Source organism: Camelus bactrianus, chromosome 10 (assembly GCF_048773025.1).
Source record: "Camelus bactrianus isolate YW-2024 breed Bactrian camel chromosome 10, ASM4877302v1, whole genome shotgun sequence".
Taxonomy (NCBI): domain Eukaryota; kingdom Metazoa; phylum Chordata; class Mammalia; order Artiodactyla; family Camelidae; genus Camelus; species Camelus bactrianus.
This window is the reverse complement of record NC_133548.1, coordinates 9314157-9336042: the sequence shown is the minus strand read 5'-3', so window position 1 is coordinate 9336042 and position 21886 is coordinate 9314157. Positions and strand designations below refer to the sequence as shown.

Genomic DNA, 21886 nt, shown 5'->3' with positions numbered 1-21886 from the left:
ACCCTGTGAGGGCCCAGCCAGCTCCCTGCCTAGAAGAGTCAGGTGCTTGGAGGGCAGCGAGGAGGCAGGCCTGAAGTCCCGGCCTGCAGCTAAGGGTGGAGGCCAGAGGGCTGGGCCCCCGTTTCCAAATCCCAGCCTGTCCGCAGCAGCCCAGGCTCCCAGGACTGGCTGGAGGAAGGAGGGCTGCCCACCCGCCTCAGGCCCGAGCCCTTCACCTACAGTGCTTCTCCAGCCCCACATAGAGCATGGCAAGCTGGGCCTGCCCAAGGCCCCACCACCCTGGGGTGACCTCACTCGGCTCCAGCCCCGCTCTGGACGTGTGGTTGGTCTCCTGTGGGCAAGAGAGGCCCTGCCATAGTCCAGGAGGATACTCAAGCTCCCATGGCCTCTGAGCCCCTCGCCACCCCAGCCTCCTCTCAGCAGGAAGGCTGGCCTCGAAGGTGCCGTGGGCCCCTCCCCTCCAGGCTGCTGGCCCTGCTGCGGCTGTAGGTTCCTCAGGCCCTCAGACCACTGGCTCAGAGGCAGCCCTCTCCCTGGAGAGAGGGAGCACTGTTCATTGGGAGCCTGTTGTATGCCAGGAGCTTTCTGCATCTTGGGCCTTTGATCTCACACCAGCCTTGTGGAGTAGCTGTCAGCACCTGCCCCCCAGGGCCTTGCAAATAGGAAGGGACACCAGAGCAAGGATTCAAGCCCAGGTCTCTCCACGAAGGCCACACTGTGGCAGCCACGTGCTCAGTCCTAGAGGCTGGGGCTGAGGCTGGAGAGGGGACACAGCTGCCTAGAAACGGAAGCCTGGCCTGCTGATCCAGACTGTCCTCACTTGGCCTGGCAGCGGTGGGGGTGGTGGGTGGAGGGGGCTCCCAGTGTAAATGGAAGTGGTTGCCCACCCCAGGCCCAGTTGTTTCTGAGACTTGGCTCAACCCTGGGTTTTCTCAGAGAGGCCTCTCCCCATTGGGAGGTGTTAACAGTCCCTAAGGTACTGCTCGAACGAAGACAAACCTCTCAGCATCACGGAAATCTAGGATTCTTAGTGAAATCTTGGCTGTCAAGTCAAGAAAGCTGGCAGAAGTGCAGTCACGTGCTCTCCGGGCTCCAGGGCCCCATTTGTTGGGTGCTGGCTCCCTCTGGTGGCATGAGCAGCAGCTGCACCCATTCATTTCTGGGAAACCTACTATGTGCCTGGCACTGTTTTTGGTGTTGGGGACATAACTGAACCAAGCAGAGCAAACCCTGCCCCATGGAGCCCACCACCTGGTGGGGCGGCAGAGACAAGGAAAGATACCCATTGGAGCACATGGGCATTTTGGAGAAAAATTAGGCTGGCTGTGTTGTCAGGCTGGGAAACACGGGCAGGGGCTGGCTGTGTCAGATGAGGTGGCCAGGGCGGACCTCACCATAAGTTAGAACATTTGAGCAGAGGCCTGAAGGAAGTGAGAAATCTGGCCACACGGTACCCGGGAGAAGAGCATTCCAGGCAGAGGGAACCTTGATGCAGACGCTGAGGCAGGAATATGGCCAACGCATCCGAGGGGAAGTGGAGGCAACAGGCCAGAGAACCAGGGCCAGATGTTGGGGAGGTTGGGCCTGGGCCCTTGCAAGGACTCTGGCTTTTACACTGGGCAGGAAGGGTGGCATCATAGGGTTTTTTGGGTTTTTTTTTTGAACATTTCTTTTTATTGAGTTATAGTCAGTTTACAGTGTCGTGTCTGCATCATAGGGTTTTGAGTGCAGTCACATGGCCTGACATATCTTAAAGGGTCACTGTAGCTGCCAAGTTGAGAACATAGGAGGCAAGTATAAACCAGGAGACCAATCAGACCGGCCTCCAAAGCAGGGATAACGTGACTTGGAGCTGGGCTGGGCGTAGAGGTGGGGAAGGGGTCCCAGTCCAGATTTGAATTTGAAGGCAGAGTTAATGGATGTGCTGATCAGCTGGGTGTGGCATGTGAGGTGGGTTGGACCCGATGGCTCCAAACATGGGGCTGAGCAGTGAGTGGCCGGGTGTGGGCGACTGCTGGGGCCCAGGGGCAGGGCCTCAGGGACTGGGTCCTGGAGAGGTTGCAGTCCTGTGGGACATCTGGGAGGAGGTGTTGCACAGGTGGTTGGATGAGAGTAGGTCTGGGGGGCTTATTAGCACATAGGTGATATGTAAAGCCCAAGACTGGGTGAGGGTCCCACAGGAGTGGGTGTCACTACAGAGAAGAGGAGGTTCAGGGAGAGGATGAGGCTGAGGAGCTGCCCATGTGGGAGAAGCAATCCAGGAGAGAGGGTGCCTCCGGCTGAATGGAGAGAGACTTTCAAGGGGGAGGGAGAGACCCCTTGGGTCACCTGCTACCAAGAAGCTGAGTGAGGTGATGGCTGAGAACAGGCTGGTGGGGCTTTGCAAGGGAGGCTTTGAGAGGGGGCGGGGCAGGTTCTAGAGAGAAAGGGGGCACAGAAACCATTGCTCTGTTGGGGTCCCTGGCTCTGAACCCTTGGCCACCCCTCCAGGTGCTGCTTGTGCCCCGCAAGGCCCCGGTTTGCTCCTGGAGTTACCATTGAGGAAGACAACTGCTGTGGCTGCAATGCCATTGCCATCCGGCGCCACTTCTTGGACGAGAACATGACCGCGGTGGACATCGTCTATACCTCCTGCCATGATGCGGTGAGGGGCCAGGGCGGGCTGGGCCAGGCTGGTATGTGGCATCCCCCAGCCTTGCAGGCTGCAGGGGGCAGGCAGGGCTGGGGCCTGTGGTGTCCATGCTGTCCCCCAGCAGCATGAGCTGGTGCTTGGCTGGCATGGCCGGTGACAGCCTCCAGGCCTTCCCTGGCTGGGCAGACCAGAGATGGGCTCCCTCATCCCCACATCCTGGCCTGCACCCCCTCTGGGGCTAGGAAGTGGACCCCAACCCCACACCCAGTGTTGAGGCTTCCTGGCCCCAGCCTTCTGGGGAAGGAATTGAGGGAAGAAGCAGTGAGGCACTAGGGAGGGGGCAGCCCCTCTCGATTCAGCAGGCAGGATGGCAGCACTCAGGACTGCCCCGTTCAGAAGAGTTGGAGGGGCGGGTAGGCTGTGTGCTGGGTTGGGAGGGACCTACTGTGACCACCGGGAGCCCCAGCAGCCTAGCAGGCATCAGGGGCCCAGTGGCCAGTAGAGCTAGAATCCCTGGCCGTAAAGAAGACCTGCTTAGGTCCCTTCCCTGAGTCTGGCCCCATCCCAGGGGCCATTCAGGTTCATGAGCCACCCTTCTCCTAGGTCTATGAAACCCCCTTCTATGTGGCAGTGGACCATGACAAGAAGAAGGTGGTGATCAGTATCCGGGGAACCCTGTCCCCCAAGGTATGCTGCCTAGTGTTCCCAGCCCACCCCATGGGCCCGCTCACAGCCCCCGAGGGGCGCCCACCTCCCTTTCCTGTTCTCAGCCCCGCTCCTCACCATCCTTTCTCCCCACCAGGATGCCCTGACAGACCTGACTGGTGATGCCGAGCGCCTCCCTGTGGAGGGGCACCATGGCACCTGGCTAGGACACAAGGTACCCCTCCTCATGGGCCCCTGATGGCCCCTGGCTTTTCCTCCCCTGCCAGGATGCAGGCCAGTCCTGTTGTTGGGGTGGGGGATCCTCTGGGTTCCCTGGGCTCACCGGGAGAGATTGGTCAGAGAGGCATGGATTTGTCTGGAAGAGCCACTGCCCCCCACCTGCCAGAACCCTGACAGCCCTGCCTGGCCCAGATCCTGTCCCACCAAGAGCTTGAGAAAGCAACTGGGAAGAGCTCTCACTGGTTTCTATTAGACACATAATCTTTCTGAGCCTCAGTTTTCTCATCTGTGAAATGGAGATGATGTGATAAAGTGTCCACCGACCCCCACAGCCAGGTTGTTCTGAGAACCAATGTGGGAAATGAGCAGGGCAGGATTGGTGAGCTTCGTGTCACCGTGGTTTTTCTGGTCCCTGAGAGGCCCCACCCTCGCTCCCTGTGATACCCGTCTCTGTTCCTCCCCACCCAGGGAATGGTCCTCTCGGCTGAGTACATCAAGAAGAAGCTGGAGCAGGAAATGGTCCTATCCCAGGCCTTCGGGCGAGACCTGGTAAAGCATGTTCCGCGCCATAAGCCCTCGCCCAGCCCAGCTCTCCCTCCCCCAGGGCAGCAGACTGAGGACAGGACTGGTGATGATGGAGCCGCTACACTCTCCTGTGATCCCTGGCTCCCAGCCCCCTCCTCACTTGCTCAGTCCCTCCCACCCCTCTGACCCTTTCTTCTCTTGTACTAGCTCTTCTTGGACACCTCTGCTCCACCCCACCCAGCTATGAGCACCCGCTCTGTGCCAGGCACTGGGAGCACAAAGATGGCTTGGGCCAGGGGCTTCCAAAATGTAGAGCTGAATGAACAAAGAGGATGATAGCAGAGCAGATAGAAGGGGTGCTGCTCTGGTTGGGGGTGATCTGGGCCCTGCCCACTGCACACTCCTCCCTGGGCCAGCAGGCGGCTCCTGAGGTGCTGCCAAATGCCCTTCCCAAAGCCAAGCAGTTCCTGGCCTCAGGAGACCCCAGTCTAGTTGGGGAACAGGAATGAGAGCAGGTGACCAAATGATTGTAATAAAGTGTAATCACTATATATAAAGGTCTATCCCAGGGGGGTGGGTATAGCTCAGTGGTAGTGTACCTAGCATGTGCGAGGTCCTGGGTTCAGTCTCCAGTACCTCCATTAAAAAAAAAAAAAAAAGGGAAAAGAAAAAGAAAAAAGGTCTATCCCAGGTACAGATGCAGTATCTAGGAGGAAGCGAGCCTCTCCTGAAAAATCAGGAAGGCTTCTCCAAGGAGGTAACCTCTGAGTAGGGTTTTGAAGGATGAGTAAGAGTTTGTTAGTCTCCCCAAGAAGTTGCTCTGTGGGGGCCTAGCTTGGCTCTTCCTCTGCCCCAGCAGCCACACAGCATGACATGATCCCAGGACTCTGGGGGAGACCCCTCTGCCTCCCTGGTATCAGCTGAGACAGTCAGCTTGGCAGGCAGTGGGGCAGGGCTCTCAGGGCTTCTCTCGGTCCCCAGGGCCGTGGAACCAAACACTATGGCCTGATTGTGGTGGGCCACTCCCTGGGTGCAGGCACCGCTGCCATCCTCTCCTTCCTCCTGCGCCCCCAGTACCCGACCCTCAAGTGCTTTGCCTACTCCCCACCAGGGGGCCTGCTGAGGTGAGCAGTCTGGGGCCTCAGAGTTGCCTGGGGCGGGTGGGGGCTAAGGGCTGGACAGGGCTGGGAGCTGGCTGGGGCTGGGGCTGGACCGGGCAGTCTGGCTTCCTGGCACCAGGGAACCTGGGAGTAGCTGGTAAGTGGAGGGGGGCTCTGTCAGATGCCAGGCAGCCCCTGGGATCTAGCCCCAGCAAAGCCTTTCTGATAGGAAAGGCGGGGCAGGGAGCAGGCAGCCCAGGGTCCCCTCAGGAACACCGCAGCCCCTCCCCTACCTTCGCAACCCCTTGGCTTCCCTTGCAGTGAGGACGCCATGGAGTACTCCAAGGAGTTTGTGACGGCTGTGGTTCTGGGCAAAGACCTTGTCCCCAGGCAAGTCGCCCCTGCCACTGTCCTGGCCTGGGCTGCCCCTCCCGCCGCAGGGCCTCACCCTGGTGCCCCATCTCTCCACTCAGATTCCCACCTCCTCGAGGGACCCCAGAGTGCCCCTCTCAGGTGTCCAGGGTGAGAGGACAAGGTGGACCCCCCTGCCTGGCCTCCTCTTCCTGGCTGGGCCCTGCCCGGTGGCAGACTCTCCTCCACCCACCCCGTGCCCCTGATGGTCTGGTCTCCTTGTTCCTGGTGGCCCTGCTGCCCCCTCCCCCAGCCCCTCTCCCGGTCCCTGGCCAGCCCAGGCTGACACCCCGCCTTGCTCCTTCCCCCAGGATCGGCCTCTCCCAGCTGGAAGGCTTCCGCAGGCAGCTCCTAGACGTCCTGCAGCGAAGCACCAAACCCAAAGTGAGCTCACTCCCCTCCCTCCTGCCTGGGTGCCCCTGGGGTATCGGGTCCCCATCTGTCTTGTGCCCTGCCTGTCCCTTGGTGCAAAGCACACGAGGCCCCCGCCATGTGAGGCCATGCTGGGGTGTGGGTGGTGTCACAGGCACCTCAGGCCACCAGACCCTCAGCATCCCCAAGCTCATCCCATCTGCGCCTTGCCTGTCCTTGTCCAGATGGGGAAACTGAGGCCCTGGGTGGGCAAGGGACTTTCTTTTGCGCACACAGCAAGTTGGAACGGAGTCAGGACTGGAACCGAGGGCTCCTGAGTCCTGGCTCTTGTCACACAGAGCTGCCTACAGTCAGGTCAGAGCAGGCCCCAAGGCTCAGTGCTCCGAGTGTGACAGCAAGGCCTCCTCCAAAGCCCAAGCCCGCGGTGATTCCCTAGACTCAGGAGGCTGGTTGCTGCCTGTGGAGGGGATCTGAGGGCAGTTTGTTCTGGTTTTCCCTGCAGCTGGGAGGAGAGACCCAGCCCTCTGTAATCCCTCATCAGGCCTGCAGAGGATACCGGGTTGGGAGGAGACCTCTTCCTGTAGCAAACTAGCCCTCAGTGTGCCAGGCCGGAGGTGGGCGTGCTGTGGCCAAGCACTATGAGACAGGCAGGAGGCGGCCAACCCAGACCAGCGGGGCCTCTGTGCCCCACTCACCATGTCAGCCCAGTTGGGCCTTGGTGCTCGTAACCCTCTGGCAAGCAGGGCCCTGGGCTAGGTACCATGTGCCAGGGGTGGGCAGTCAGTAGAGCCTTATGGGACCACGTCTGTCTGGAGGAGCCTGGTTCCAGCTTTAGGACTGCTCCCCTCGGGCCCAGTCCTGGGCCCTCGCCAGGCCCAGGAGGAGGTGGCGGGGAACCAACTCAGATGTGGCTGGGCCTGGTAGGTGCAGCTGGACTGAGCTTTGGGGTCTGTTCTGCCTCCGACTTATGAAATGACCTAGAGCCACTCCTCTCCCTTCTCTGTGCCTCTTTCCGCTCTACTAGTTAAGGGGTTGACCCTTCTTCCAGCCCTGAGGTTCAGCCATTCCACGTCATCCGTCCTAGGCCCCTGTTTGGCCACTGTGGCCGAGGTACCCCTCCACCCCGGCCTCTTCACTGGGCTCTGCCTTTCACTCTGCCCTGTGGCCATCCCAGCTCCCCTATTACCTGTGAGCCCTCCTTCTGGGCACCCCCTGCCCCTGCCCACCCGGCCCACGCTGCTCAGCTCCGTCCCCCTCTTTCCCCTGCCCCAACAGTGGCGAATCATTGTGGGGGCCACCAAATGCATTCCCAAGTCGGAGCTGCCCGAGGAGGTAGAAGTGACCACCCTGGCCAGCATGCGGCTCTGGACCCACCCCAGTGACCTGACCATTGCCCTGTCGGCCAGCACCCCTCTCTACCCTCCTGGCCGCATCATCCACGTTGTCCACAACCACCCAGCAGAGCAGTGCTGGTAGGTGTCACCCGCAGCCGTGGTCAGCTGGGAGGTGGCAGCATCCAGGGCAGGGGTGTGTTCTCCAGGGAAGTGGGGGATGGGGCTGGGAGTGGAGACTGAGAGATGATGGCTCAGGGCCCCCGAGGTGGGGTTGCCCTAGCCTTGGGCCCTGGAAGTGGAACAGGCCAGCCGAGAGCAGGACTCTAGGCTCCTCTCTTGATAGTCCCTTCCCACTTGCAGTCTGTTTAAAAGCAGATCACGCTAGAGGGTCACCCTAAGGCCCTGGCCAGCTCACATCTCAGTTGTCACTTGGCATCACTGCTGGGATCAGTTGACAGCTGGCGGGGGCAGGAGAGAGAAATGGAGAGGGCGGGTACAGAGACTTCTCCCCGCTGCTGCTTTCAGTGGGTCGGGCTGCCTCCCCAGACAAAAGGCTTGTGAGCTGGGACTCTGCCTGGGGTGGAGCAGGTGTGGCCCAGGCCACCAGCAGGTAGAAGGCTGTGTCGATATCAGGGCTGAGCTTCAAGGGCAGCCTTTCTAGCTCTCTGTGGTGTAAATGTTCCCAGCTGGGGTGAGGCAGAAGCAGGGAACCCAGGGACATTGGCCTGGCCTGCTTAGCAAGGGCAGAGAACGGAGCCAGGGGCCTGGGGGCCGAGGCCAGGCTGCCACCTATCCCCTGCTCCCCCTTGGCCCCTGTGCCCCTCAGCTGCTGTGAACAGGAGGAGCCCACGTACTTCGCCATCTGGGGCGACAACAAGGCCTTCAACGAGGTGATCATCTCGCCGGCCATGCTGCATGAGCACCTCCCCTACGTGGTCATGGAGGGGCTCAACAAGGTGAGCGTCGTGTCCCAGCCGCTCTGTCCACACTGCCTCTTGGGCCCAGGTGGGGAGGAGCTAGGAGACTCCCATGCACCTGTCCCTCAGTCCTGAAGGCTCCCTTGGCACTTGGCAGATGCACAGCCAAGCAGAGGCAGCCTTGGCCATCACCCGGCCATGGAAAGGCTGGCCACCGGGAAGGAAAGCTCCAACCTTGCCCATCTGTGGGGTAAGGCACGACTGCAGGGCTCATCCCCCACCTTTCTGGAGGAGCAGGGACCTGTAGGGGGGAGGAGAGTTGGGCCCAGCTGACCCCATGAAGCTCTGCTGGGCCTGAGAGGCTTGGCCTGCCACCCTACCCCTACACGTGATTGTCACCCCTCCACCACCACCACCAGCTGCCCCGTCCTGTCCCCAGGTGCTGGAGAACTACAACAAGGGGAAGACGGCCCTGCTCTCTGCCGCGAAGGTCATGGTGAGCCCCACTGAGGTAGACCTGACTCCGGAGCTCATCTTCCAGCAGCAGCCGCTGCCCACGGGGCCACCCGTGCCCGCTGGCCTGGCCCTGGAGCTGCCCACCGCAGACCACCGAAACAGCAGCGTCAGGTGAGCCCTGCCCACCCCAGCCCCGCCCCAGGGAGCGCAAGCAGGGCCATGAGCGTGGTTTCACAGCACGAATGCTTGTGTGCGTGTGCATTCTGTATACACACTGGGCATGTTCACGCAGCTCTGCACGTGCGCGTGAGCGCGCACACACACACACACGCAGAGGAGGGATTGAACTTGCCCCCCTGCTTATGGCCTCTCCCACTCTGCCCCCACTGCCCCCAGCCTGCCACCACGGAAGCCCACGTGAGCTAGGGGGCATGTAGGGATGCACAGACTCCCAGCCACAAATACGTAGATTCACTCATAGCCATTTAGACCCGCACAGATGGACACAGGTGCACTTACACACATGCACACATATGTATTGAAGCTTATGCTTGCGTATACGTGTTCACAGATAGTAGCTCTGAGTGCGCAGAGCCCCCTACAGACAGACTCACGGATAGGACATACACCAAGACAGAGGCCAAGGCACTTGGACACAAGGACACGCTTGGACCAGCAGCCCATGATGGGTGTGCCTGTGCTCAGACCCAGGCTCCCAGACCCATATGTCAGCTGGCCGGCTGACACATGCACGTTGCACACAGAAACACAGAGGTGTGCGCAAGCTCCCAGGTGCACACACCCCCCACATTTGCATGTGCTCTTGGGGATCAGGCTCTGAGGTGGTGGCTCCTGGGGTGGGTGGGGATCCTCCCACCTCTTTGGGACCCTTCCCACCCAGGTCCTGAGTCTTGGTTACAGATCTGACCAACAGGCTGCTGAGAAGGGTGGTCAATGCTTCCTGGCCCTTGGTGGGGCACCCGGGCACCTCTCTCCCTATCTTACGTGCATTTCCTGTGACCAGGTGGGGGAGCCAGTGTCCGTTCGCTGCCATGTACTGCTGCGTCCCTCCCTCCTCCACTCCCGTCCTTCATTCACTCCCTGCAGGCTGGTGTGCGGAACCCAGGGGCTCCAGGGCTCCCTGTCCAGCAGAGGGCTACACCCCATGGGAGAGGCAGGGCCGCTCTCTCTTCCTCCCTCTCAGTCTCTCTGGGCCTCAGTCTCCCGTAGGTGCAGTGACAGGGCACCTGTGCAAGGCCCCCATCCTAGCTCAACCCAGCATCCACCCTCTTGTCTTCTACCTTAGGTTCTTGTGAGCTGTTTTGTTTTTTTTTTTTTTTTCAATAAGGGTTCCCTGCTCCTAATCCAGTCAACAACCTTCCCCTCCTCACCATCCCCAAGTTCCCTCCGGCCAGGGAGCTGGGAGTGGGTCTTCCTGCGCCTCTGAGTCTCACCCCTCTCTGCCCACCCCCCCATAGGAGTAAGTCCCAGTCGGAGATGAGCCTAGAGGGCTTCTCGGAGGGGCGGCTGCTGTCCCCAGTGGCCGCAGCCTCGGCAGCCCGCCAGGACCCAGTGGAGCTGCTGCTGCTGTCCACCCAGGAGCGGCTGGCGGCTGAGCTGCAGGCGCGGAGGGCGCCACTGGCCACCATGGAGAGCCTCTCGGACACGGAGTCGCTGTACAGCTTCGACTCGCGCCGCTCCTCTGGCTTCCGCAGCATCCGTGGCTCGCCCAGCCTCCACGCCGTGTTGGAGCGTGACGAGGGCCACCTCTTCTACATCGACCCCGCCATCCCCGAGGAGAACCCGTCCCTGAGCTCGCGCACTGAGCTGCTGGCGGCCGACAGCCTGTCCAAGCACTCGCAGGACACGCAGCCCCTGGAGGCCGCCCTGGGCAGTGGGGGCGTCACCCCTGAGCGACCCCCCAGCGCTGCAGCCAATGAGGAGTTGGAAGAAGGGGGTGGCGGGGCGGCCCCCCGCAGCGGAGAGCTGGCTCTGCATGATGGGCGCCTGGGGGACTCGCCCAGCCCTCAGGTGCTGGAGTTCGCCGAGTTCATCGACAGCCTCTTCAACCTGGACAGCAAGAGCAGCTCCTTCCAGGACCTCTACTGCATGGTGGTGCCCGAGAGCCCCACTAGCGACTATGCTGAGGGCCCCAAGACCCCCAGCCAGCAAGAGATCCTGCTCCGCGCCCAGTTCGAGCCCAACTTGGTGCCCAAGCCCCCGAGGCTTTTTGCCGGCTCGGCCGACCCCTCATCGGGCATCTCGCTGTCACCCTCCTTCCCTCTCAGCTCCTCAGGCGAGCTCATGGACCTGACGCCCACGGGCCTCAGCAGCCAGGAGTGCCTGGCAGTGGACAAGATCCGGACTTCTACCCCCACCGGCCACGGGGCCAGCCCCGCCAAGCAGGACGACCTGGTCATCTCGGCACGCTAGCACCCCAGGGGTGGCTGCCAGCTGAGGCCCAGGCCAGAGCGCCTCGGGCTCCTGGTGGCCGTCCCTGGGCCGGGCATCTTTGAGGAAAGGTCTCTGGGGCCAGCATAGCCTCAGGCATTGGGCACTGCTGCTGAGCTGGGGGTCCGTATCCCTACCTCAGCTTAGGACCCCCCCCCCCCCCGCCAGAGCCAAGGCAGCTGGAATCTGGGCCTCCAGATAGGGAATGACGGGGAGGAGCGTGGAGAGAGGAGGAGCCTGGGGCCCACCTACCAGGTGGGCAGGGCAATACTCCGCCCTCTCAGCCTGAGCCAGGCCATGAATATGCTGACTCCCCATCACTGCCCTCTGGCTGTTCCCTTGGGCTGACATGGAAAGCAGCAGCCCCCTCCCCACGTGTTCTCATCTGTGGTCCAGGCTGGCATCTGCCCAGGCCACCCCAAAATCTGGTGCCTGCTGACCAGTCTCCTGGGGTGACCCCTCCACCAAGGTGGCCCGCAGTGCTGTGTATGTTTACAGAAGCTGCTGGGCTGGGCTCAGGATGTGTCCTGAGCTTGCAAGCCCCCCTATCCTGCAATCATGTGTTCAGTAGCCCCCCTCTGAGCAGGTAGGGGTCACCCTCCATGGAGCCCAAGGCAGTCATGGGGCCTGCAGGGGCCCGCAGGAGGGTGGGGTCAGGACCTCCCCTTCTCTGCTTTATGTCCCTCGTGCTGACACCTGTCGACGGGCCCTGGGTACCCAGGCCTGCTCTGCCAGCCCATTACTTTCCAGCCTGCCTTCTACCCCCAGGGGTCCTGGCCACTCAAAGGGTGGAGGGCACAGATGTGACCGCCCCTGGCTGCAAAGTCAGTGCCCTGGGAGGAAGGAGGGCCCACCAAACCCCTTTTTGTCACCTCCCCCCAGGCCTCGGCACCCCAAGCCCTGGGGTCTGGGACCACACATGCCTCCACTGCCCTCAGCTCCCGTCCTCACCTGGCCCGGGCTCTCCTGAGAGCGGGGCTTTCTTCTCTCCTACCCCCAATGTCCTGTTGGCAGGAAGTGGGGCCAAGAATGGGGTACGGGAGGACCTGACTGGAGGGGCCAGGAGGGCCGAGGGTCCTGGGGCCATCCTGGCTTAGCCTGAGGCCTCCTCAGCCCCGACTTGAGGGGTTCCTTCCCTGCTGGGTTGGGAAAGCAGTCGGGAGGTGGAGACCCTGCCAGCCCCCAGCGGCAGAGCGGGGAGGTGGTGCATGCTGGCGTGGGGCGTGTGTGTGCATGTGCATGAGCGAGCGCCGTTCCTGAGGAAGGGGCTGCTGGAGCGCCCTCCCCACCCTCCCCGCCCTGCCTGCCTGCTACCCCTCCGAGCTGGCCAGGAAACAGGCACCAAACGTGATGGGCGCCAGGGCAGCGGGGGCTACAGGACAAGCCCGGCTTCAGACCCGACCTGTTCCCCTTGTCTTGCCTGCTGCTCCGACCCCTAGTTTGGAAAACTGGTGTGTGCTGAGGCGTTGACCGCCCGCCCGCTTGTGCCTTCGTCTCCTCGGAGGCATGGTCCCCCGACTCTGGACCGGCCCATGGCCTCCCTGGGTCGGCTAGGTTTCCCTGACCAAGACACCCATCTCATGATCACCCTGACAGATGGGACAGAGACCTGGGAGCTAGGCCTCCCTCACCCTCCATGACTCCCATCCCTCATCAGGGTCCATCAGGCTCCTGCCCCCGCTGAGGGTCCCACACAGAAGCAAAATGAAATCAATAGCTCTTAGAGTTTAAAAAAAAAAAAGACAAATCATAAATCAGAGTAAAGTTCCAACAATCACCCCAGCCGATAGCAGGGAGACTTGGGGTCTGGCCTTTTAATTCCTCCTCTGCTAGGGTGGCCCTGGGACCTCTGAGGGGGCGTGGTGCCCACCCATGCCCAGGACTGAGCCATCAGGGACAGACTCCCCACCCCCAAGGCTGCAGCCACACAGGGTTACAGGCTTGGGGCCGGGGCAGGCTCAGACTCAGCCCTGGACGCCCCGGGTCAGCCCACCCCTCACCCACCCTCCCCACCTTGCCTCTGGAGGATGGGCCTGCCGCGGGTCTCCCCCTTCCTCTGCACACCACACTTGGGGAGTCTGAGCCACCCTCCTCAGCCCAGCTCGGCTCAGACTGACCCCTACTCTGTCCCCCAGACCCGCAGCACAAGGTCTCCTGCCATACACTGGCCTGTCCTCCCGGGGGCCTGGGTGACCTCCATATGCAATCGGTAGTGAGCAGCTGGGCCCCACAGACACTCATGCACTGTACGTGCCATTCTCCCATGACTCTTTTTGTACTTAATGTATGAAAGATCCAAACTAATATTGCTGTAAAAAGGAGAGACAAATTAATATAGCTTATTCTATAAATATATCTGTATATAAAGGTTTCTGTATATTGTATAGAGCTGTGTATAAACTGGATGTAGAAGCACGCTGGCCGCCTTGAGTGACCTCTCTTCCCAGCAGGTGGAGTTGGGGTGGTTGGCCGGGAGGGGACTTCAGAGGCTAGCTCTCACTGCTGTCGATGCCCTGGTCCAGGACCACACTTGGAGTCACAGTGAGAGACCAGAAGACCCTCGAAGCCCCATTTGAATGGGGTCAGCTCCCTGCCTCTGTGAGATGTGCCCGGGGACCCATCTGACCTCATTAGGGCCTTGAAAAATGGACCTCCTTAGCCCCTTCTCTCTGAGGGGTCTGGGGCTCAGGGAGGGTTAGTAAGCTCCCAGGACCACAGAGCTAGCCATGGGGTACCAGGCTGGTCTGACAGTGCCCGCCTCCTCCACAAGTCCTGAGAGCTAGGGAAGGGGGAGGGCACTAAAACTCCCCAGCTGGGTAGCACGGAAATGCAAGGGACACAGGAAGTCTTTGCTGAGGGCTACCGTAGAAGGGTGCAAAGGACCCAGCCAGGCTCAGGACACCCCAGGGACCCCAGCCCAGCCTGGCCCCAGAACAGAGAGGCCAGGGGAAAGGCTGTAGAGCCAGGGTGGGCTGGCAGCCTGGCCTCCCGCCAGCCCCATGCCCAGACCTGGCCCATCCACACAGCAGGTGGCGCTGTTCCTCCAGCCAGTCCCAACAGGACCTGCCGAGTGCAGCCCAGGCAATGACCCAGCCAAGCTTTGACCAGACCTTGACCTTCCCCGCTCATACTGCCCACCCTCCCCCACCCCCAAGTCCAGAGTGACCCTACCTGCTGAGGGGTTGGAAGGATGATAGAACAGTGCTGTCTTCACCCAGGCCTCTTTTTGTTGTTGTTGTTGCAAATTTACATATTTTTATATACTGTCACTGAAGGGTAAATTAACACAAAAAGGAATCTGTGACTGGCAGCACACCAAGAGCCTAAACTTCGCTAAAGACACCCAGGCCTCTCTGAACAGAAGAAACTGAGGTTCATAAGGGTGGAAACCTGCTTGAGGTCACTCAGGCCTGGGGACAGGTCTAGGACCAGAACCAGGCCTCTCATCCCAGGACTCTGGCCTCCACCATCGCCTAATGGTTTTCAGAGGTTCTTCACACCCTGTAGTCTCATTTGGTTTGCAAATTATTCCATCCAATTAGGGAGCAGAAGCAGAAGCAGCTGCGGGCCAGAGAGTTTCTGTGACTTGCCTAAGGTCACACAGCATGGCATGCGGAAGACCTCTCAATGAGGAGCAATGCTGGGAAGGGTCGGAGCAGTGCTCTGCCTCCCAGGCCCTACTTGGACCCTCAGATGGCCCTTCCATCTCAGCCGGGAGGGAGGTGGGAGAGAGGTTACCCTGCAGGGCCCCAGCCTCACTTACTCCCTGGGTTCACACTCAACACCTGCTGGGCCTTCCTCTCTTCCTCTGCAAAATGGGCAGATGCCAGGACGGTGTTGGCCCACGGGAGACCCAGAGCCCTGCGGTAGGGAGGGTTCTGCCCACAGAACCCCACCCTCTCCTGGGCTAGCCTCCAGCCCGTTACTCATTAACCCTCATGCCCCAGCCTCCCTTTCCCCAGGGCTGCCTTCTAAGCCGCCGGCTCCTCCTACCGCCATCCAAGGGCCAGCACTGGGCATGGGGAACTGACCTGGAATCAGAGAAAGCACCATTTATCCGTCACTTTCCTGGCACTTTACTTGCACGGTGAGGTGGGAATAACAGGTTGATGTAGAGATGAGGCATGGATCAGAGGACAGGCCTTGGAGAACAGCTGAGCCAGCCACAGGGACAGCCATGTCTGCTGGGCCAGGGCTGAAATCTTGGTCCCTCACTCTTTTTGACTTGGTTGGGCAGGGGTACCAATGGGAGCTCCTCCGCATGGATGGGCCCTTCAAGGTCCTGGTTATGCAAGGCTTCCTGGGGCTCCCTCACCAACCTTAGCCTCCTTCATTATGGAGCTGGGCCAGCCGGGGCAGGGGTTGGGGGCAGCCTGGACTCTAAGCCGAGCCCTAGAGTCTGGGACCTTTCAACCACCCTTCTCCCCCAGCCCAGAGATGAAAACCCCTGGGGACAGTTGCTCCTTTGCTCAGTGGCCTAGTGGAGTCAGGAGAGATGGTAAGGACAGAACCCCCTGAGCGAGGCCAGCTCCCACAGGATTAAGAGGAGGCTCCATCCCATCCCAGCCAACTTCAAGGCTAATGCAGAGACTCAATCATCCAGCCAGAGGAGTTGTGTGTTGGGGACAAAATATGCATATCCCACCTAACCTTTGACAACCAAGGGACATGCTTAGCTCACCTGGATGGCCTTCCAACGGTGGACTTTTTGGCACTACAGGGGATATGGCGGAAAGACCTGGGGGTGGAGGAGGCTTATAAAGAAGCTGATTTTCCAGCTGGTCCTGGGCCACTCCTAAAATCAATTCATTTTTAAAAATCATACGGCATAGGCGGGCGTCTACTTTGTCCGCAGGCAGGCCTGGCCCGGGTTGGGGAGGGGGCAGAGCAGAGAATAACAATTGTCTTAAGGGAGGCTGCGGAGGGAGCAAAACCTCTGGGGTGTATCAGCTGGAAAAGAATAGGCATCTCAGTGTGGCCCTCTCCCCCCTCTCAGCCCGGCCCCTGCGGGGGGAGCACTGGTCAGCACACACAGCTGGGGCCTCCAGCAAAATCTCATTCTATATATCTAAGAGCAACAGCTCAGAGAGCGGCCCCCGGAGGGACAAAACCTCATTGTGAGACACCCGCCGGCCTGGGCACCCCCTCCCCCAGCCCCAGAACTGTCGTGGCATTGACCCTCCTCGGCGGGCCACCATGGGCCTGCTGACTGGGCCACATCTGGGGCTTAGGGACTCATCATCCCTCTCCCATGGCTGGCCACTTGGTGGGGAGGGTGGTCTGGGTGCGAGCAATTTTGCAGGCTCTCACTCCATCCCCACCAGGCAGCCCAGCTCACCCCCCAACTCTGTGGTGCCGCCAGAGGGAGGAGTTGAGAGTTCTGGGCTGGCTAGACTGGCATCTTGATCTGCCTTTGAGCTTCAGTTTCAGTTTTGTCGTCTGTCAGGCAATGAATGGTGGGGTGGGATAGGTTTTTCCAGCCCTGACTTGCTGTGTCTGAGGATCCAGAGAGGCTGTGAGTTGAGCTACTCCATAGTGAGACGATACGCTGGATTAGAGATCCCAGAATTCTCTGCTTCTGAGGTTTCAGAGATCTAGGATTCTGCAGTTTGACGATGCCACCTTCCATTCATTCAACACATATATTGAGCACCTACTGTGTGCCGGGTAGCATTCTTAGTGTTGAAGCTATTGCAGTGACCAAGCCAGAAAAATCCCTTACCCTCATAGAGCTCCCATTGTTGAACGAGGAGAAGGATAATAACAAAAACTAGATACAAGTCTTTTATGTGGTGAGAAAGAAAGGCCTAAGCAGGAGGAATTGCTTTCAATAAGATGGTCAGAGGGTTGACAAATGAGCTGAGACCTGACTAGTCCAAAGGAACCAGCCATTTAGGGACCAACATTGTAGACAGATGGAACAGCATGTGCTAAGGTCCTGTGGCAGGTGTGGACCTGGCATGTTTTAGTCATGGCAAGGAAATGGCTGTGACTTGGTGATCAATGGAGAGAAAAGTAGGAGCTACGGTCAGCGACATAGGCAGGAGCAGGTCGTAGAAGGCCTTGGGAACCAGGGCAGGATGTTTACATATTGTTTTGAGTGTAAAGGGAAACCACAGGTTTTAGCAAAGAAGCGACATGATCTGATTTATGTTTGAAAAGAGTGATTTGGGAGGATTGTAGAGGAGGTCAGTGAGGAGAGAGGCTTGCAGCTGGGCAGAAAAGAGATGTGGAGGTGCTCACAAGGGTAGAGGCAGAGGGAGGGGGCTGGTGGATTCACTCAAGACACTCGGAGCTACCTCCAAAGCCTTGGGGTTTCTCACTACCCCGCAGGGGAGCAGTGATTGAGAGAGCAGTTTCCCAGGTCAGCTCTGAATGCTGCCTTTGACCCTAATTACTATGAAATCCTTCAACCAGTACTGTCTAATACCTCAGCCACACACAGCTATTTAAATTTAAATGAATTCAAATTAAATAAAATTGAGAAGTCAGTTCCTCAGTCTCAACAGCCACATTTCGAGTGTTCAGTAGTCACTTGTGGCAAGTGGTGACCATGCTGGCCAACACAGAGGACATCATCATCATGGAAGGTTATACAAGACACACCTCCTCAGATAGTACTGAACTTCATTGAGCTTCAGTTTCCTCATCTGTAAAATGCAATTTTTACAGAAAAAAAAAATCTGTACCTTGGTAAGGTACCAGAGAGGACCAAATGAGATAACCCCAGTGGGGCGCTCAGTGTGGGCCTGGCACATAACAGATGTTCGAGAAATGCAGGTTATTATTGTCACTTCTGAGATGAAGGGTGGGTAAGGAGAGGAAGCGGGGATGTCTCTGAGGTTTGGTTCTGAAAATCTAAGATTCCGAATCCTGCTGTCTTCCCCTGTCCAAAGGGTGGCCGAGGACTGCGGAGGCCCTGCCCTCCGGGCACAGAGGCCGGGCTGCCCCGCGACCCCCAGCTCCTTAGGACCCCGCGCCGAGCGCCCCCTGGAGGAGCCGAGCACGTCCTGCCCGCCGAGGGGCTGTCGCGCGGGGCCGACCGGCAGGGGGCGCTGCGCGCGGCGGGCGGGGCGCGTGGGGCGGGCCGGGGCCGGGCCAGGGACGCGCGGGGGGCGAGCGCCGCGGCCGGTCGGGCGGGACTGCAGCCGGAGCCGAGCCGGGACTGTCGCGCGGGCCGCGCCGGCGACGCCGCGCCCCCGGGCCGGGCTGTAGCGGGGCCGGGGCGGAGTGCGCACCGGGCAGGCTGGACATGGAGGTGGTGGACGAGACGGAGGCGCTACAGCGCTTCTTCGAAGGTGAGAGATTGCGGGCCGATGAGGGCAGCGACCCTCTGTGCTGGGAACCCCCAGCCGATCTCCCCGGGGACTGGGACCCCCGACTATGCTTTCACTACACTGAGAGCCCCCCAGGAACGCTTCCTCTGGGCTGGGGCCCTCCTGTCTCCTGGAGATCACTATCCACTACGCTGAAGTTGGGCTCCTCTGTCCCCGTCCCCTAACACACACCTTCCTTGGAGCTGTGTCCCCTTCCCTGCTCGGTCTACTTCATGCCTTCCAGGACCTTCAGTCCTCCCTAAGTTCTGACCACCTCCCACCCCCAGCGCACTTCCCCACCCCCAGCGCACTTCCCCACTCCGGGGACCCTTTACTGTGCTTGCCCAGAACCCCATCCAGGCTGGGACCCCCAGGTTCTTCCATGCTTCTTAGGCTGGCACCTCAGCACGCCTCCCAGAGCCTGGGATCCCTACCTAGAGACTCAGGCACTGTGTGTGCCTTTCAGGTTGGCACCTTCCCCCCAAGCCTGACTCCTAGGGGCTGGGACCTCCCCACCGTGCTTCTCTGAGACTAGAACCCCCATCAAGATGAGAACCCCTTTCAAGACTGTCACCCACCTTCCAAAGGTTGCTCCTTCCCCCAAGGCTGAACTTCCCCTTGAAGCAGCTACTTGGGGTTGGGAACCCCTCCCGGCATTCCTCTGTGGGCTGGATTCCCCCACCCCCAACCCTCGAATGCTCTCTTTGGGCTAGAACCTTCTTGAAGTTGGCATCTCTGCTGCCTGCCATCTCTGCACTCTGAGACCCTCCCAGAGCTTCGAACTGCATGCTGCCCGCCCTCTGAGGCTCCTCAGAGCTGTGTTGCCCACACCTGTCCCTGGAACTATGCCTCCTCTGGCTGTGCTCCCATCCCAGGAGTGACCTCATCCCCTCACCTTGACCCTGATAGGACTCTCCCCTCTGGGGTCTACACATACCCTACAATATTTTCTTTTACCCTTTCCCCTCCCCTCCCCCTGCCAGTGGTTTAGGAGATCTGCTCCTACATCTAACTAACTCCCCTCTCCTTTTCCTGAGTGGCCTCTGCCCCATCTTCAGGGCTGTCCCCATCCTGGGTGCTGGATTCAGGAGGGATGGGGCAGAGTGTGGGAGGGGGAGGCGGAGGACAGGCTGATATCACCCAGCTTCTCAGACCTTCGCTGGAACATCGAGCCAGACTCTCTCCACCAACCTGGGTAGCCCAGCCTCTGTCCCCTCTCTCTCTCCAGTCCCTAAGCCCACATCCAGCATCACAGTGCATTCAAAACCCAGAACTCAATGATTCAGAACCTTCCATTAGTGTGAACCTGCCCCTGGGGAGGGGGTGTATGTGTGGCCCATGTGCTAGGCCACAGGGCAGGGAATTTGGGCCCAAGTTTCATGCCCAGCACCCACATCCCTTTGGAGTCCCATGAGGGAGTGAGGAAGGCCTTTTTTCACCTCAGTTTCTCCCTATGACTTCCGGGTAGGAGTGGGGCTGGGTGGCGGGAGACTTTGTCCACTCCTGCTTGCTGAACAGTCCAGATAAGGGCATCCCCAAGCCTCAGGCCTCCCCACTCCAGGATTCTGGACACCCCAGCAGACCCAGATACAAGAAATCAGGCTTGAACTAGATTCAATGATTGGTCCTGAGGCGTTTGGGCAATTTGATGGTCCTAGGCAGTTTCCCCATCAGTCCCAGGGGCTCTTCTCTCCCCAGATCCTATTCATCCTTTAGGAGCCCTTAAGGGGCCTTAAGGGGGCTGGGGACCCCTGGGGAAGTAGGAAGGGGACACTCATTCTTGCTTGGGAGGTACTATTTTGGGGGTGCCCTGAGCCTGCCAGATACCCCAGATGACTCATGGGCCAAGACCCCATGCTTCCTGCAATTATCCCGGTGCCTCCTCCCCCGGGACCCTGGGCCCATGCAGAGGGGTGGGCCTGGCTGGCCCAGGCTCCCTGTCTCCTGAGCCAAACTTTCCCTCCTGGCCGTGGGTGGGGGTGGGGGCTGACGCCACAGCTCAGCCATGCGCCTGGCCTGGCGGGGAGGCTGTGCTGCTCCCTCCAGAGAGATAAGAGGAGACTCAAGAATGTCTGTGGAGGGAGCCAGGGGCTGGAGAAGTGTTCCCAGAGCCTGCGATGGGGGGAAGGTGGGGCGGGTGCTGAGGGCTGGGGTCTCCCGGGCCACTTGAGAGGGGAAGGCCTGGCGAGGAACCAGGTGGGCGGTGGCATGTGGGGGCCCAGTGTGGGTGTTAGAGAGCCAGTAGGGCCGGGGTGGGGGGCTGCCGAGTGTGCTCGTGAGTGTAAATGTGAAAGTGCAAGGGGTGGGCAGCGATGCTTTTGTGCGTGTGGATGTGTTGTTTGGGGGGGGGGTGGAGGGGAAAGCAATGCGTGCTTCGCACTTGGGGCTGGGGACACCTGAGTTCTCATCCTGGGCCCTGCTTGGCCTTGGTCACTCCCGGGGACAGTGGGTACCCGGCGGGGGGAGGGTCTGTGCTTCCAGCTCTGGGCTTGGAGGTGGGGAAGGGCTTGGCTGAAGGGGGCAGGGCATACCCAGGCCCCTTGTGTGACATGGCCCACTCTCCAGGCACACCAGGCGTTATGTCCTGGGTCCTGCTGGATCCTGTGCGGGTGGGCCAGGCTGTACCCTGCCCCAGGGTGGTGGGCTGGAGGCTAAGGCGCTTTGGGCCTCAGGTGGGAGGCTGGGACAGGGCGGCCCCCTCGAGGCTGGTACAGCCGGGCCCCCGTGACCGCCCTGCTAATCCCCTAGAGGGAGGCTACTGCCGCCCAGATCGACGGGCACAGGGCCTGCAGAGAGGGGACCCTCCAGGCAGGATGCACTGGCTCCCAGCAGGTAACCGGCACGCAATGGCAGGTGTACTCCTCCTCACCTTGACTGGCTGGGGCCTTGGACTCCCAGAGCAGGTCAGGGACAGGGGAAGGCAGCATCAGAGGATCCCTATAGGACCTTAGAGGTTCTGGTGCAGGCTCAGCCACTGAGTGCTGTGTGGCCCTGTGCGGAACTCTTGCCCTCTCTGGGCTGCTTTTCCTCAGCTGCAAGACAGGAGTGGGTAGCAGAGAAGGTCTTGATGATGCCTTCAGCTCTGATGAGTCTTGACCTCTAGCCCCAGGGAGGAGAGATGCTTTGGAGCATAGAAGGGGGAGGGTGCTGGTCCCTGGCTCCAGGGGCACATGGGGCATGAGTGAGCAGCAGTCACCCCTCAGAAAGCAGGCGGATGTGGAAGAAGTGACTGAGGGGAACTGGGGTACTAGCACGTGCTGGAGAGGCCACTGAGAGTTTGGGGGACCTCCCTCGGCCTCTAGAGCCCCATCAGGGCTGGAGGTGGGAAGCCTGGTTTTCACTCCTTTCAGGCCTGATGGGTGGCTTGGGCTGGTGACTTCCCTTCTCTGGCCTCATGTCCTAGAGTAGACAGGTGGGCCGGACCAGAGCAGGGGTTTCCAATGTGATTCTTTTTAGCCACCGACCCTATGGCCTCCTAATAGGACAT

At 60.2% G+C, this 21886-nt stretch overlaps 2 protein-coding genes across 14 annotated transcripts in view; both read left to right on the top strand.

The window, feature by feature from the left end:
* DAGLA (diacylglycerol lipase alpha) overlaps positions 1–13499 on the top strand; it is a 60823-nt gene extending 47324 nt beyond the window's left edge. For 6 of the 7 annotated variants that reach the window (XM_074371916.1, XM_074371919.1, XM_074371918.1 and 3 more), the window contains 12 exons: positions 2491–2644; positions 3236–3319; positions 3435–3512; positions 3986–4066; positions 5024–5166; positions 5464–5532; positions 5865–5937; positions 7201–7397; positions 8086–8215; positions 8334–8426; positions 8616–8803; positions 10111–13499. In XM_074371916.1, the coding sequence (XP_074228017.1) occupies positions 2491–2644; positions 3236–3319; positions 3435–3512; positions 3986–4066; positions 5024–5166; positions 5464–5532; positions 5865–5937; positions 7201–7397; positions 8086–8215; positions 8334–8426; positions 8616–8803; positions 10111–11065 (2245 nt within the window). In that variant the 3' untranslated portion in view covers positions 11066–13499. The remainder of the gene's footprint in view (positions 1–2490; positions 2645–3235; positions 3320–3434; positions 3513–3985; positions 4067–5023; positions 5167–5463; positions 5533–5864; positions 5938–7200; positions 7398–8085; positions 8216–8333; positions 8427–8615; positions 8804–10110) is intronic. The other variant, XM_074371920.1, reaches the window with a different exon arrangement.
* Positions 13500–18202: 4703 nt separating this feature from the next.
* MYRF (myelin regulatory factor) overlaps positions 18203–21886 on the top strand; it is a 34020-nt gene continuing 30336 nt past the window's right edge. For all 7 annotated transcript variants that reach the window (XM_074371901.1, XM_074371899.1, XM_074371898.1 and 4 more), the window contains exon 1: positions 18203–18381. In XM_074371901.1, the coding sequence (XP_074228002.1) occupies positions 18336–18381 (46 nt within the window). In that variant the 5' untranslated portion in view covers positions 18203–18335. The remainder of the gene's footprint in view (positions 18382–21886) is intronic.